General features: G+C 44.7%; 1 protein-coding gene across 1 annotated transcript in view; it reads right to left on the bottom strand.

Annotated features, from left to right (window-relative positions):
* Positions 1-557: 557 nt before the first annotated feature.
* The window catches only part of LOC124622266, a 200,028-nt gene continuing 184,099 nt past the window's right edge, over positions 558-16,486 (bottom strand). The window contains exons 2-3 of the mRNA XM_047147929.1: positions 708-986; positions 558-659 (exon numbers count right to left, since the gene is read on the bottom strand). Of these exons, the coding sequence (XP_047003885.1) occupies positions 558-659; positions 708-986 (381 nt within the window). The remainder of the gene's footprint in view (positions 660-707; positions 987-16,486) is intronic.

The following is a 16,486-nucleotide window of genomic DNA, read 5'->3' as shown; positions in this document are numbered from 1 at the left end:
CGATTGTCTCGACGTTTTCGATTTTCAAACTCAGAACGAAGGAAAATAGCGTTTCTTCTGCTAGTGCGCGCGTGAAAATATTTTTCCTGTCCCAGAGACAAAGAAATAATACTGTTTGTGGAACTCGCAGAGGCTAGCCTTTCAAAAGTAGGTCATTCGAGGGTTCTCTCTGGTGAAGACTTGGATCATCAGATTTGTTCCTGGAACTTGAAAAATAGGCGAAATCGAAGGTACACTCGACACACGAATTTATTGGTCCTTTGCTTGAGGCCCAGACCTAGGCACGTTCTTCGTGAGAATCGAGCGATCAGTGTTTGATCACAGTTGGGGACGACACTTTTTTCAACCGACAGGCCGGTAGTAACCACCGAACATTCACCCTTTCGTCCGATACAGGGAAGTACAACTAAATGTGGTGGCCTTACAAGTCCATTGCTGCGGAGAAGGTGCTGTGTGCCACACGTCCCGCGCGTCGAGAGTCATCTCGGAACGGTCCCACACGACGACCAGCTGCCGCGGAAGGCAACGAGTAACGACAAATTGTCCCGCGGCGCGGTTTAAAAGCGCGGCAGCTGGGAAGGCGCGCCGTGGAGTGCCCCTGAGGGCTCCGGGGCAGCGGCAGGGTCGCCGTCGCCGTCGCCGTCGGCGGCGGGCAGGCACTTGCGGTAGAAGTCTGGCGGCGGCGGCGCGGCGGCGGCGGGGCCGGCGTGCGGCGCCAGCAGGCGGCGGCACGAGTCGCAGACGGTGTCGCTGCGCGGCGAGCAGGCGCGCGCCTCGAACAGGCCCGGCCCGCAGCGCGAGCACAGCCAGCAGGGCGCGCGCGCCGAGTGGTGCGGCGAGTAGGCGGCGCCGGCGGCGCAGCGCGCGCACGCCGTGCCCCGGCCGCGCGCCGGGTCGCACGCCGCCACGGCGCCCCAGCCGGGCGCGCAGCGCGCGCAGCCGGCCCGCCGGTGGCGCAGCCGCGGCAGCGCGCCGGCCTCGCGCACCTGCAACACCGCCAGCCGCCGTTAAAACGGGCCGCTTCCCACCAGGCCAGCCGTCCTCAGCGTCGCGGCGCGGCGCGGCGGGGTCTGCGTCGCGGTTTGCCCGTGCCGCGCTCCAGGTCCGCGCCGCCAATCACAGAACGCGCTGAGCGTGACGTCAGGTACGGACTCCCGGGCCACACGAACTTTCGCCGAACCGCTGGCGCGGACGCGGCGACAGCTATGAAATACTCATCATCCGGTTCCAAGGAAACTATTCGGTAGAAAAATCTGATTCTTGTGAATGGTACAGCTTTATATCTTCTCTCGATAAAGGACCGAATTTCTTTTCGTTATTCGTCGTGGTTACTTGCTGTGTCGCATTTACGTAAACCTTTACACGAGATTTTAATGAGTGTGCAGAAGTAAAAACGCATTGCGTCGACTTTTCGTACAATTCATTTTAGATAATACATAATTGCGTATGAAATTTAGCCAACATATTGAAATTGTTTTTAAAGCTGAGAGCAGAACGATAGCTATCACCGTTCTCGAGATATTGAATGATATGTTCACATCTTTTTTACGTGAATAACTCATTACTTACAGTGAATCGAGTTTTTGGCGGACATCTGCGTTTTCCCTCACCTGGTCACATGCTGGAGGTTGAACTAAAACTTAGATTATGGAACATAAGCACATTTTCATGCTCGTTCTTTTTTCTTCTGTCACTAGCTGCAGACATTTTACCGAAAACACTGATTTGAAGTAACTACAGTGTGTTCACCTCATGTCCCTTTCTGTTTGGTTTGTTTATGTTCGCGTTGCCAACCTAAAGAATTACATGCTGAAAACAGTTTGTTTATTTCTGTTCTCTTTATATCTGTATGTGTGTGTGGCTAGCCAGTGATAGTTAAAGAAAGTTGAAAGTGAATGCAGTAGTTGTCAGACAATGGTTGAAAGGTTTGGTGTTCAGCTGATTTCAGTTTTGATTTAAATGTTTTGTGGAGGAGTGCATGGAAGAGTAAATTCACTGCTTACATTAATAGACAAAATAGTAGAATAGCATTTCAGCAGATGATTATTATCACAATACTATCACCCAACCCGTTTGTCCTCACTCTTTGACGCCTCATAATGTGTCCTGCCAATAAAACCCCTCTTGTAGTCAAAGTTGTCCCATAATTTCCTCTTCCTCCTCTATTTAATTCCGTACCTCTTCTTTAGTTACACGATCCTCATATCTAATCTTCAGCATTCTTATTGATCACCACGTTTTGACAGCGTCCATTGTCTTCTTGTCAGAACTGTTCATCGTCCACGTTTCACTTTCATACAAAGCTGCACTCCACACAAATACTGCACTTGACACAAATACCTTTGTAAAATAGTACCCAATCATTAGAATTTATATTCGATATGAACAAATTTTCTTTTTCAGAACGCTTTTCTTGCTATTCACAGTCTTCATTTTATATCCTCTCTACTTCTGCCTTCTCAATTACTGCTTCCCTTTCAACTCATTGAAGTGTTAGAAATGCAGTTTGGTTTGTGTACAAGTTGTAGATAATCTTGTGGCCCTGTGTTTTATCGATGACATCTCCAGAGCTTCAAAGAATGTTTTAATTAAGATTGTCAAAACCTTTCTCTAAAGATGCAAATGCTGTAAACACAGTTTCGCAGTTCTTCAGTCTGTCTACTTAGCTAAGTGGTGGGATCACTATTGCCTTGCGTGTTCAGACATTCCACAGGAATCTAACATTGTGCTTATGTTACTTTGTACAATCGCTCCCCCTCTCCTCTTTACATATTCCTTCCACTTTCTAGTCTTCTCTTATTTGCTTAGTTCTGGCTTGCCAAGTGAGTTCTTGACAGTTGCTTCTCCTTTGAGCAAAGTTTTCTTTCTTCTTTCTCATTTTCATTCTCCTATGTTTTCCAAGTGCAAAATCGCGTTGCGACTTTGGATTTTCTGTCAACGTCATGTTTAGACATTTCTATTGCCCATGCCCTACTTTAATTGCTTAATTTTTATATTTTTCCCTCTTTTCAAATTTAATATATCACATTTTATCTAACGATTTCTACTGTACCTTTATCCCGTTCACATACTCTGCTGCATTCACCACTTTTTCTCTCAAAGATATCCATTCGTGTCTTAGCGGATTCCTTCCTATGTTTCAGTCAGTCGTTGCATTACGGTAACTTTAAGATTATCGAAAAACTGTGGATCTTGACGTATTCAAGTTCCATCTCCTTAATTTGCTACCGTTTACTGTCTCTTTTGTTGTAAACTGCAGCTCGTAACCAATAAATTATTGTAGGTTTGCGTCTGCACCGGGAAATGTCTTACAATTTAAAATGTGGTTTCGAAAACTCTGTTCCAAATATATATTATTCTTTCATGATTCTTAAGCAAGGTGCTGGCGATGATTACATTATGCTCTGTGGGAAATTCTATCAGGTGGCTTCCACTTTCATCCCTTCCCCCTAGCCTTTGTATTCTTACTGTTTTCGTGTACCTGCTACAGTATAACATTTTAAATTTTTGTCTCGCTTAACTATCTGAATAATTTGTTTTATCGTACTTTGTTTCAATGTGTTAGGAGATAGTGAACAATCATGAACGGTAGTCATAAAATCTGCTTATGGTGAAATGAGAAAACATGAATAATGAAATACGTGAAAGAGTACATTGTACAGAAAATGAAAAATTGGTATTTCACCCAACTTCGTCTTTCCTTCATTTAGGTGTAAAATATAGTTAATCAAACGCACCGGGCGTTTCAGTGGGTCCCGCCCCGTACCTCAGTGGCTGTCCGTCATTGGCTACCGCTAGCGTCTGCTGCTTCCAGACGGGAACGCCAATTCCGCGAGCCGCCGCGTCAAAGCGGAAAACGCTTGCCGCTGCCGCTGCCGCTGCCGCACGCCGCGCTGCCGCGCTCTACTGGGAACCGGCCTTACGCGCTGCGATTGCAGCGTGCCAGGCGGCCGATAAGTCACACTATCGAATATGACACGGGCGCGGAACCGCGATTCAGTGTGCTTCTGGCAGATTCGCGCGCCGCGCGAGTACTGCGGCAGGGGTGAGGCGGTGAGTGGGAAGGCAGCCCCCTGCCGTACGTTCACTTCGGCTCGGAGTGGAAGTATTGCCCGTCCGAAAAATACGGCCTTACGGTATGCTGTATTTCATTATCACTCAGTAGTGTTTCGTTTTTCGCCGTTTAAGCGCTCCATCTCTTTTCGTTAGTACATAATAGTTATCAGTTACATATATCTCTACAGTTGTTTTGTTTTGTTTGTTCTTTTGCCAAGAACAATGCACAGTTCAGTAACTGGCGAGCCGTTAGCCGCTGGCATTATATCTTCTGCCGCCACAATGTTTTCAGATCGTAAGGAGGGACAGACGATTCATCGTGACGGTAGTGAATAAGGAAGTAAGGAGTATTATAAAATCACGTGATTTAGAAGTAAGGCAAGAAAGTAAAACACGGTTACCTACTTGCTGCCTGTTATGCTGACGTATCTCTACGATCTGTTGCAAAAAGTCGATGAGGTGTAATTTGCATAGATATGACCCCTTTCTGCTTCTGGTAAAAAGCGTCCGAGATATGAAGTACATAAGTTTCACTATCGTTACTTGGATATGGATGTAATAAGAGACATTATACTATGTACATGTGGACATCCGATTTCCACTGCGGCCGGCCGAAGTGGCCGTGCGGTTAAAGGCGCTGCAGTCTGGAACCGCAAGACCGCTACGGTCGCAGGTTCGAATCCTGCCTCGGGCATGGATGTTTGTGATGTCCTTAGGTTAGTTAGGTTTAACTAGTTCTAAGTTCTAGGGGACTAATGATCTCAGCAGTTGAGTCCCATAGTGCTCAGAGCCATTTGAACCATTTGATTTCCACTGCAAACTAGAAACAGTCGAAAAGCAGTCACAAATAACAATGTTTTAATTGCCTCACGGTGATGAGAAAAAGCATTTCAATTGTTGCATACCCATTATCAGCATTAATAAATTAATTATACAACAGGCTACACAAATGAAAAAAATGGTCGGTATTATTATGAGAGTAGGAATATCGTAAAAGAGTGAGGTGATTAGATACATTTAATTTGTTGCAATGTACTGCTGACAAAGGTAGATCTACTTTCACGACGATGTTTTTCGAACACCATCTCAAAACGCACGCACGGCTAGCTTGTGCATTCCCGTCGCGCGCATTATCCTCCGCTGCTGACAATACACTGACTATTGTGTTGTGCGACAGAGCAATTGTTCTCAGTAACAACTATTTTATTCGCGATCACAGTTTGTCAAGCCGTAAGTGAGTAACCAGCATCAGGCATGTGCCTATCATTCCGCTTAAAGGAACGCTCATCATTACTTTAATACTGCTCAGATCAAGATAAGGAATAAAATCCTTTGGTAAGTTTCCATTCCAGTCGCTCAGTGTTAAAAATACGATGGGTTACCGTGATTCAACCAAAACTCCAACAGAATTGGCAATTTATTTTTGTGTGCGTTGTTAACCTTTTCTCATTCGAAGATGCATCACCATTTATAAGTAACGGCCTCATCCCTCTTGTTGGCAGATTTAATTGTTCTTCCTTTACCAAAACACAGTGTAATTTGTACGTACAACAGAGTGCCTCATTAAACAAGTAACTGGCAATCACGGCGCTCAAGAGCTTACGAGAAACCTCATAGTGTCGGTTTGCAGTAACTTAAGCAGAAGTTTGATGTTTATTTTCATACTAGGAAACTCTTGTTTCGCTAGCTGTCGGTAACTCTAAAAAAATTACAGTCACTGGAGTGAAAAAACTAAAACGGGAAGTACTGATATATCGCCATAAAATTACGAATTGGTAAAATACTCTCCTACTTGTGTGCTATTATTCGCCAAACTTTCGTTTCGATTTCTGTATATAGCGGTTTAGGAGATATAAGAGATGTTGCGAGTATTTCATTCTCGCGGGCGTGAGATCGGAAGTGAGCGCGCTACATGGGATACATTTTCTCGAGATTGGAAGCAGGCAGAGACCTCCTCCCAAGCCTAAACAAAAACTCAACATGTTAGCTAAATTTCATACGCAGCAGCATATAGTATAATCCGCACCAAACGCAAAATCATAGCGACCTCTATTTTTCGTTGCAAACTTTTCGAATTTTGCGTAGCGTCTTTCCAAAAAGTGTGACCATTAGCGAGATGATGGGCACTTCACCACGAAGCTGACATAAAACACTACAAGCAAGGTAAAAATGAAATATTTTTACTGAATAGTTTCTGTAAAATCAATTGAGAAAGATGGCAGTGTGCCCGTGCTTCGTTTCTGTCAGCGCAAAGCGTCGCCAAGCGGCGCGTGCAAAGTATGTGTACGCCTGTCCATACGCGCTGGACCCGCGCGACAAGAACGCACGTGCGCGTCGCGCTGTGGTGTCGTGTCACGTCACACGTGCTGTACGCGTCTCAGTTTGCCTTATGCGGGTGTCACTGTTTGCTAGTGTCTGCTGCTTTCCCACCACCAATACCAGATTAGCCACGTAGCAGGAGTTAAGTTTAGAGTTTTGTTTGTCTTTTTTTTTTTTTGTTTTTTGTTTTTTTTTTTTTTTTTTTACTGTCATTTCAAGTATAGCATTTATTTGTTGCAAGTAGACCAGTGAAGAGGGTGAATTAGCTCACCATTTGGTCAAGTTCGCAACATTCTGCCAACTGATTAATAATGTTTCTGGCGTCACAATGAAGAACAGGCCTAAACGCTGTGTCGGAGCTAGCCTCGATCGCCAGCAATAGCTTCTTAATGAAGTTTAGTTCACGCAATAAACCCCTTGCATGCAACCAACGCCACACAGCACAACAATTAGAAACGTAAAAGCTCCTTGATGTTGGCAACAGGGATTCAAAAAGGGCAGTCGGCACAAGTCCCTTGAGGTACAGACATCAAACAGTCGGTGCCTGGAGACCAATCGTCAACTTTTTTTACAAAGTAATAGATTATTAAGTGGGTAACATCGATTTTATAAAGTGATTACAAAGTTTTTGACAGAAAAAAGGGAACCGCTGAAGCATAAGGTAAAGTGCTTCTTTGTTCATATATACGAGGGCTATCCACAAAGTACATTACGTTTTGGAATTAAAAATAAATAAAGTATTGGAATTTTTTTTATTATATACAGATGAAAGCCACACTTCAATACTACTTTTCTACATAGTTGCCATTTAAATTAAGGCACTTATCGTAGCGATGGACGAGCTTGGAAATTCCTTCGTCGTAAAATTCGGCCGCCTGCGCCTTCAACCACGTGCTTAATCAGTAACCCGGTAGAAATACGATTTTTGTGGGTTTCCTGGAAAGGGGCACTACAATAAACTCTCAAAGGTATTGCCAAACTCTGCACAACCTCAGAAGAGCAATACAAAACAAGCGCAGGGGAAAGTTGGGCTCAAAGATCTTTATGATTCACGACAACGCCCTGGCCCACACGGCAAATTCCACTCGTGAAGTTCTCGAATCTTAAGTGGGAGTTGTTTCCTCATCCGCCGTACAGTCCCGACCTGGCACCGACCGACTTCCACTTATTCCCAGCAATGAAGAAGTGGTTGGCTATGCAGCGTTTTGATGACGACGCACAGCTTCAAGAAGAGGTAACCACGTGGTTGAAGGCGCAGGCGGCCGAATTTTACGACGAAGGAATTTCCAAGCTCGTCCATCGCTACGATAAGTGCCTTAATTTAAATGGCAACTATGTAGAAAAGTAGTATTGAAGTGTGGCTTTCATCTGTATATAATAAAAAAAATTTCCGATACTTTATTTATTTTTAATTCCAAGTATGTTGGTTCTCGGTACGTAACTATGTAGGAATCAGCTATTTGTGTTTCACATCATCATAAAACACTAGTTTTAATTTGGATGATTCCGAATACAGTAGACATTTATTTAGCGCTCAGAATTTTTTCACTCTTAGTACTGGTAGAGTTTTTAATACCACAATGGAACATCATAGACTTGAAGTCATATTTTAAAGAGGAAAACAGAACACTGGTGAAATAACAACCTTGCAATCGATTTTGCTTTAAAGTTTGAGCAATAATTTTGATAGTGCGCAGTTTTGTCCATCTGTGACGTACATTTTACGCATTAGCAGGTTACAGTACCCCATCCCACTGTATCCTCTATATTGTAAAGCGTGAAGCACGAACACAGCTAATTGGTTAAACAATTTTTTTAATAATAAGTTAATAATTTTCAATTTACAAATCGTAGCGCTGACGAACGGTGTAGCTCTTGAATCTGTACTTCACATTAATATTGTCGGCCTTACAATTCAAAGGAAGTGTTCCCTTAGCTTTACATCTAGCAGTTTTTCAAAGGGTAGTGATCTGGAGTGACGGCTACCCAGCTACTCAAGACATTGGCAGCGAAAATTATTCAATATTGGACACAGCTTTGCTGCATATAAGCCGGTTCTCTTTAAATGATACGCTCAGTGGTTTCCACTGCATTGTGAATTTACACATCCAATAAAATTGTAACTTGAAGATGTCTGTACGTAGGAGATACTTAAGAAAATTGAATATGAGGATGTTTTTCATAACAGCTATCAAAGCGAAAAAAATTATTTTTAGAATTTTGGTGTGTGTACGCGCACTACGCAAAAACTAATGCACGTAATTGGATGCGATTTTCAGTTGTATTTTTCCAGGTCTAACTTAAAATGTGATACAGCTTCCACTTTGACACGCCGGACAGAATCAAAGTTATGGCAGTTTTGCCATAAAAGCATGGGCTGTCACACCCCATGGGACACTGCTGTAGACAATCAAATGTGCCGACAGGACGGCAAAGCTTTGTGGGCCGCCGCCTGCGACTGCGGCTTTCATGCGCGGGCGAGCTCACGGGGAAAAGCTAGTCGCAGTATAAAAATCTACCAAACATAGATGTCTCTGGCACCAGTTACAGGCTAATGGAGTACGTGAGCGTCTCAAGACTACGGGGTGTACACAAAGTCCGGGAACACTTTCAACTATTTATTGCACAAGAACTAAACATTGTACAGATGTCATAAATATTGCATTTTGAAGAGACCGGCAGACGTGAATACGGTAATCAAATTCTTGCCATACCCGTCCCAGCATGGATGGCATCGTCGGCTGCGGCAGTCGCTTTCCGTATTCTCTCCCGGAGCTCCGCTACACCACGTCGTAGAGGCGGTACAGAGGCGTTACATATACCAGATCTTGGTTCTAAACATCTGTTGAACAGCTGTAGCACACTTCTTTTTGTCGAACTCCAACACACAGAGAGCTCGCTCCGCACCTGAACTCGCCGTGTTTGCGACTAGTGCCGACTATCGGCAAATTACCAAACTACGCTGCGGCGGTGTACATGGGGAAAAAAAAGACTTTCAGGGTTTCTCTTCAAAATGACATATGCATGATTTCTGTACACTGTTTGGTTCTTGTGCAATAAATAATTGAAAGTGTTCCCGACTTTATGTACACCCTGTATATTTTGCGGGAAGTGGCGAAAAAAACACGTGTACAGGAGGAGAGCGGTGACGTGTGCGCGGCACTGGCTTTTTTAAATGGCCGTTGAACTTTGCACACAACTGTCGCCATTTAGTAAGTTTTTGGCAAAGAGTGTTTATTAATGTGTTGTTTTCAGTCGTTGTAACTTCTCCGACAACAGAAATAAGTCCGGGCTTGTCTCAGACAGTCCCTCCCCGCAGTGGACAGCCTTGGATGCGTTCAGTGCGAATACAAATCCGGAGAAAGTCAGACTCGTGACAACTCTAACCCAATAGGCAATCTTCTTCCACCTGGTTTTATTGTCATTCCGGAAACGGCAGACTCTTTAGTTCCATGTTCTTCATTCATTGACAAGGTTTTGTGACCTGAAAACTAATCTTGAATCATTTTAGAAAACACGTCTTCTCGCGACATTCGTCAATATTCCTTGTCTATAAAATTACCTGTCTGCTAAAATATGATCCCCTTAAAATAAACTTTGCTCATCTCGTGCTCCTAGTATGCACGTCGCTTTTTTTAAACTAAGAAACATAGACGACAGCAAGTGTCGATCTGCAGGTACCGGTGGCATATTGTGTAGCTTTATATAGTATTACTGACGCACAGACTGCACGAGTGTGTCGTCCTTCGTCCCTTTTTGATAGCAGGACGACCATACGTGATTTCTAAAATGAAGATACGCTTGTACACTCCTGGAAATTGAAATAAGAACACCGTGAATTCATTGTCCCAGGAAGGGGAAACTTTATTGACACATTCCTGGGATCAGATACATCACATGATCACACTGACAGAACCACAGGCGCATAGACACAGGCAACTGAGCATGCACAATGTCGGCACTAGTACAGTGTATATCCACCTTTCGCAGCAATGCAGGCTGCTATTCTCCCATGGAGACGATCGTAGAGATGCTGGATGTAGTCCTGTGGAACGGCTTGCCATGCCATTTCCACCTGGCGCCTCAGTTGGACCAGCGTTCGTGCTGGACGTGCAGACCGCGTGAGACGACGCTTCATCCCGTCCCAAACATGCTCAATGGGGGACAGATCCGGAGATCTTGCTGGCCAGGGTAGTTGACTTACACCTTCTAGAGCACGTTGGGTGGCACGGGATACATGCGGACGTGCATTGTCCTGTTGGAACAGCAAGTTCCATTGCCAGTCTAGGAATGGTAGAACGATGGGTTCGATGACGGTTTGGATGTACCGTGCACTATTCAGTGTCCCCTCGACGATCACCAGTGGTGTACGGCCAGTGTAGGAGATCGCTCCCCACACCATGATGCCGGGTGTTGGCCCGGTGTGCCTCGGTCGTATGCAGTCCTGATTGTGGCGCTCACCTGCACGGCGCCAAACACGCATACGACCATCATTGGCACCAAGGCAGAAGCGACTCTCATCGCTGAAGACGACACGTCTCCATTCGTCCCTCCATTCACGCCTGTCGCGACACCACTGGAGGCGGGCTGCACGATGTTGGGGCGTGAGCGGAAGACGGCCTAACGGTGTGCGGGACCGTAGCCCAGCTTCATGGAGACGGTTGCGAATGGTCCTCGCCGATACCCCAGGAGCAACAGTGTCCCTAATTTGCTGGGAAGTGGCGGTGCGGTCCCCTACGGCACTGCGTAGGATCCTACGGTCTTGGCGTGCATCCGTGCGTCGCTGCGGTCCGGTCCCAGGTCGACGGGCACGTGCACCTTCCGCCGACCACTGGCGACAACATCAATGTACTGTGGAGACCTCACGCCCCACGTGTTGAGCAATTCGGCGGTACGTCCACCCGGCCTCCCGCATGCCCACTATACGCCCTCGCTCAAAGTCCGTCAACTGCACATACGGTTCACGTCCACGCTGTGGCGGCATGCTACCAGTGTTAAAGACTGCGATGGAGCTCCGTATGCCACGGCAAACTGGCTGACATTGACGGCGGCGGTGCACAAATGCTGCGCAGCTAGCGCCATTCGACGGCCAACACTGCGGTTCCTGGTGTGTCCGCTGTGCCGTGCGTGTGATCATTGCTTGTACAGCCCTCTCGCAGTGTCCGGAGCAAGTATGGTGGGTCTGACACACCGGTGTCAATGTGTTCTTTTTTCCATTTCCAGGAGTGTACATATTCTGTCTATCGAAAACTCACGTAGGATTAGCACCTAGGGTGTCGTTGAAAAATTCTTCACAAACAGTAAATATGACTGTTTCGTAACGATATCTAGTTGTTTTGTTGTAGTAAGTAACATGTGTTACCTTTCGCATCACAATAGAACTCTTATTGAATACGTACACCCACGTAACAGATTATTTGAAAAAAAAGGGGTCCACTTGCATTGTGGCTACAACGTCCCTTTCCTCAATATGTTGACGTCACGTACCGCCACGTTATTGTAGCATACGATATTAAATTTATGTAGATCGATTATGTTGACCTTTGAAAACATCTGCACACATGCACATCACTTTTTACCCTATTTACTGTTAATTTACAGCCGGCCGAAGTGGCCGTGCGGTTAAAGGCGCTGCAGTCTGGAACCGCAAGACCGCTACGGTCGCAGGTTCGAATCCTGCCTCGGGCATGGATGTTTGTGATGTCCTTAGGTTAGTTAGGTTTAACTAGTTCTAAGTTCTAGGGGACTAATGACCTCAGCAGTTGAGTCCCATAGTGCTCAGAGCCATTTGAACCATTTTTTTGTTAATTTACAGATCGTTTCTTTTTTTTTGTTAGTCTTCAAGAAAGTGACAGACTGTTTCGTATACTCCTTCGCCATCATCTCTAACTATTAGCCTATTGATGATTTTAAATCTTCAGAACAGTCTTCATTATCACTTACTTGCTCATTTTAGCGTCCATTGTCCTTATCACCATTGGAGGTTATAAAGAAGAATCGAACGTCATTCCATTATTTGCATCTTCATTTGGAAAGTTGTCTATGATATCTGCAACGAAACTGAAACGTATGAGTAAGAGGGCAACGAAAAGCCCATATTACTTCCATTTTCACGTGAAATAGCTGGAAAATAATGATTTTAGTCAGTCGTTGTCTTTACTAGCTCTCGCTATTTTACATTCAACCATTTCAATATGACCGTCTTTCCATTCGAATCCAGGAACTGCCGCACAGTAGCTAGTGGGTAGCCGGTAAGCCGAGGTCACATAATTGTGTACTTCGCGCTTAGGCGGTGTGGCAGAGCGAGTGAGGAAGAACCAGTGCGCACGAGTACAGTCGGGTCTCTCCTGCACACTTTCTCTATGTGGCCCACGTTCTCAAGCAGGGTCGTTTGTGGGAGCCGACATTTTACCATTGTGCTTCTCTTATTAAATACAAAACAGGAAGCCAAGTGGATGATGTTTTGTTGAGAGCGCTAATTACGAGTAATTTAAAGATGTGCCTGAGTTTGTATGGATGGAAAGACAACAGCCGAGGGCTCACTTTCAACGCGTTTTCTTCTTCTTCTTCTTGCATAATTTTGATGGTCAGAGATTCAATAGATGTCGATAGGCGGGAAGCTATAGTGGTCTAAACTCTTGGAAGGCGGCTGTCGGTTCCGCCCACTCTCGTATAGTGCTGGTGAACAGACTCTCGCTTCTGCTTTACTATTCATCAGCCATGCTGGGTCATATTATTTGCGAAATTAAGAGATTCAAATGCTCTTTAGTCTCATTGGATTCTACCCCTGATGTATCTCACGTAGGTCAGCTGATTCTGATAGTGTGCTATGTCCTACTATCAGGACCAGTGAAAAGATTTGTGAAGTTTTTGTATATAGAAGGTCATACTGCTGAACAACTCTCCCAAAACTTACTATCTTTTTTAACAGAGAATGGCATTAATGTCAAACATTGTCGAGGGCAGAGCTATGACAATGCCAGTAACTTGAGTGGCAGGGACACCGGCTTAGAAGCACGAGTCAGTGACATATGTAAGTACGCTGAATATATTCCCTATTTTTCGCATTCGCTAGATTTGGTCGCCATGTGTGCTGCAGAATGTTGTATAGAAGCGTCCATTTTCTTTGATTTCCTTGAAAGTATCTATACATTTTTTTCCACTTCGATCTATTGATGGGGCCTTCTTTTGAAAGCACTGAAAAATGATAGTACTGAAATTCCGATTCTGGAAAGGTTATCGGACACTAGTTGGTCGGCCAGAGCTGATGCTACAGAGGCGCTTTTATTTGGTTTTCATACGACCAAGCAAGTTTTGAATGACATATCTACCAATATGCATCAAAAGGTAGAGAGCCGCAATCAGGCGCAGGGACTGGTTTTGAAAATGAGTAAGTTGGAAACGGGAATAATGTGCGTCGCTTGGAACAGAATCCTAGAGCGCTTGCAAGCGGCTAGCGTTTCGCTGCTGTCGTCTGATCAAGATCTGAGCGCCTGATACGCACTTTATAACTCCTTCAATGAATATATCCAAGCAATGAGGTTCACGTTTTCAGAAACTGAGGTAAAAGCCAAATCCCTGACCAACTGTGAAGAATATCAGCAACAAACTTCGAGAGGACACAAGCGAAATACAAAGTTCGACCAGTTTAGGGATCAACTACACTAGATGAAGCTGTAGAAAATCAAAAACCTGGAGAACATTTTGAATTTCAGGTGTTTATTGTAATAATTAACAAGGTACTGGCTGCATTACCTAAACGCGTGGAAAAATACGATCACCTGACTAATCTCTTTGCAATATTGCGCGACATTCGATCTCTCACAGCAGAAGAGATCTTAGAAAGAACTCCCAGTATCGTGAATGCTCGCCCGCATGAATCAGAAGTGTCGCTAGGCGACGAACTGGTTCGGTTCGCTGGGCTGCTGAAAACGGATATCGCTGCTGTCATTGACAAAAAGAAGAACGAAACTTTGGAACTACAAATTTACACGTCTTTTATGGGAAATGTACAAAAAGCCTCATGCGTTTACTTACGTTTAATGATCATCAACTGCAGTGGAGAACGTTCTTTTTCAACGTTAAAGCGCATTAAATATTAATTAAGAAAAACGGTGGGAGGAAGCGTCTAAATGACCTCAGTATAATGGACTTTGAATACGATTTGGCCAGAGACGTTGATCTAATTTGTATTATTTCTAAATTTGCAGAAATTAAATCGAGAAAAGTTTGTTTTATTTTATATCCTAAAGCATACGACCTCAACAAAGCAAGCGGCCCTTGTCAGAATTTACTACGGGCCCCGCGCTTGCTTAATCCGGTACTGCCCACCACCGTCCTTCAGGTGCACAGTAGTTTGCAAAACAAATAAAATAACCGAGATTTGCAACATCTCACTTTACGTTTAATAATGTCAGTGATGCAATAAATAGCCGGTATTCGTAACTTTACCACTCACCATTTTACGGCGACTGACGCTATTCCATCCAGCTCCCAATCGTCATTACAGTCTGGTACAGCACCACAACCGTCTTCATGTTCGTCATTGCAAACGCAAATACGATTGAATGTCTTTGCCAACAATTTTGTGCAAGAATAAGCTTCGAGCTCTAAAAATATGGGCATTTTCTAACAAAACTTAGCATTCGTCTAGCGTTTTGTAAAGAAATCCATACATTTCGGCACATTTTTTAGTGACGTTTTCCCACCCCCGAAATGTTCACTTTATTTTAACGACACTTGTGACTTTGCTACAGGACGAAAGTCCTTACTGCTGTAGTAGGCATAAATATACCGGCGAATTGCACCCGTCTTGAAACAATCTAAGTGGTTGAGGCAAATTTTTTCTCTCCAGGGGTCGCTAGAAATATATTATCTGATCCAAACGGCTCTGAATCGTTACAGTTCACGTCTACATCTTTCAACTTTTGCGATTACACCCCTTTGCTTACCACTCTTCTTGCACTATTTGCATGAGCTTTTGATGTTGGTTCCACAACTTTATCTGCAGGAACTGTTGGCTCTCCATGAATATTTGCGTATATTTTATCCTGCTCGTGAAAGTCACCAGTTCTATGTAGTAACTAAAGTGCCTCGCTGTCTAGCGACACATCTTGACGCAAAGTATTGTCAATAGTATCAAATGGTTCGAATGGATCTGAGCACTATGGGACGTAACTTCTGAGGCCATCAGTCCCTTAGAACTTAGAACTAGTTAAACCTAAATAACCTAAGGACATCACACACAACCATGCCCGAGGCAGGATTCGAACCTGCGACCGTAGCGGTCGTGTGGTTCCAGATTGTAGCGCATAGAACCGTTCGGGCACTCTGGCCGGCTCACTAGTATCAGATTTCCCAAACCACAGTGAAACAAAACACAGTACGACGGAAGCAGACGTTACAAACCATTCACAAGGCACGTTGTTTATGTTTACAGCAAACAAACCCGGCAACGTGGGAGCTTTGAGCCGGCCGGTGTGTCTGAGCGGTTCTAGGCGCTTCAGTCTGGAACCGCCCGACCGATACGGTCGCAGGTCGAATCCTGCCTCGGGCATGGATGTGTGTGATGTCTTTAGGTTAGTTAGGTTTAAGTAGTTCTACGTTCTAGGGGCTGATGACCTCAGATGGTAAGTCCCATAGTGCTCAGAGCCATTTGAAGCATTTTTTGGGAGCTTCGACGCCACGATTGGCAGCGATTGCCACACTGGGGTTGGTTCGCGCACCACGCCTAGCATCTAGCGCTCCTCTTTCATCACTTGCTAACCTGTTACGCTGCCAGCTTGAAACACATACGTCAAGTGCAAAATTTCAGCGGCCTGGGTGTAATAGAAATAAATCTCAACACCGAGAAAGAGTTTCACGATATAAACGAAACTTGGTAGGCGTGTTTCTACACCTGAAAGATGATCCCTATTGAAATTTCGCGCCAGTCACGTAACAGTGGCGCACTAACAGGATTAAAATCAGGTTTCTTTTCAATACAAGCCGTAACGGTCTTGAGCGTTAGTTGCCCTTGACGTTGCAGGTGGTGAGTTGATGTTAAAACGAGAGAGCGTTTAAGGTGACAGAGACGCCATTATCAATACTTGACTGAGTTTCAGCAAGGTTG

Source organism: Schistocerca americana, chromosome 7 (assembly GCF_021461395.2).
Source record: "Schistocerca americana isolate TAMUIC-IGC-003095 chromosome 7, iqSchAmer2.1, whole genome shotgun sequence".
Classification (NCBI taxonomy): domain Eukaryota; kingdom Metazoa; phylum Arthropoda; class Insecta; order Orthoptera; family Acrididae; genus Schistocerca; species Schistocerca americana.
This window is presented reverse-complemented; position numbering and strand designations above follow the sequence as displayed.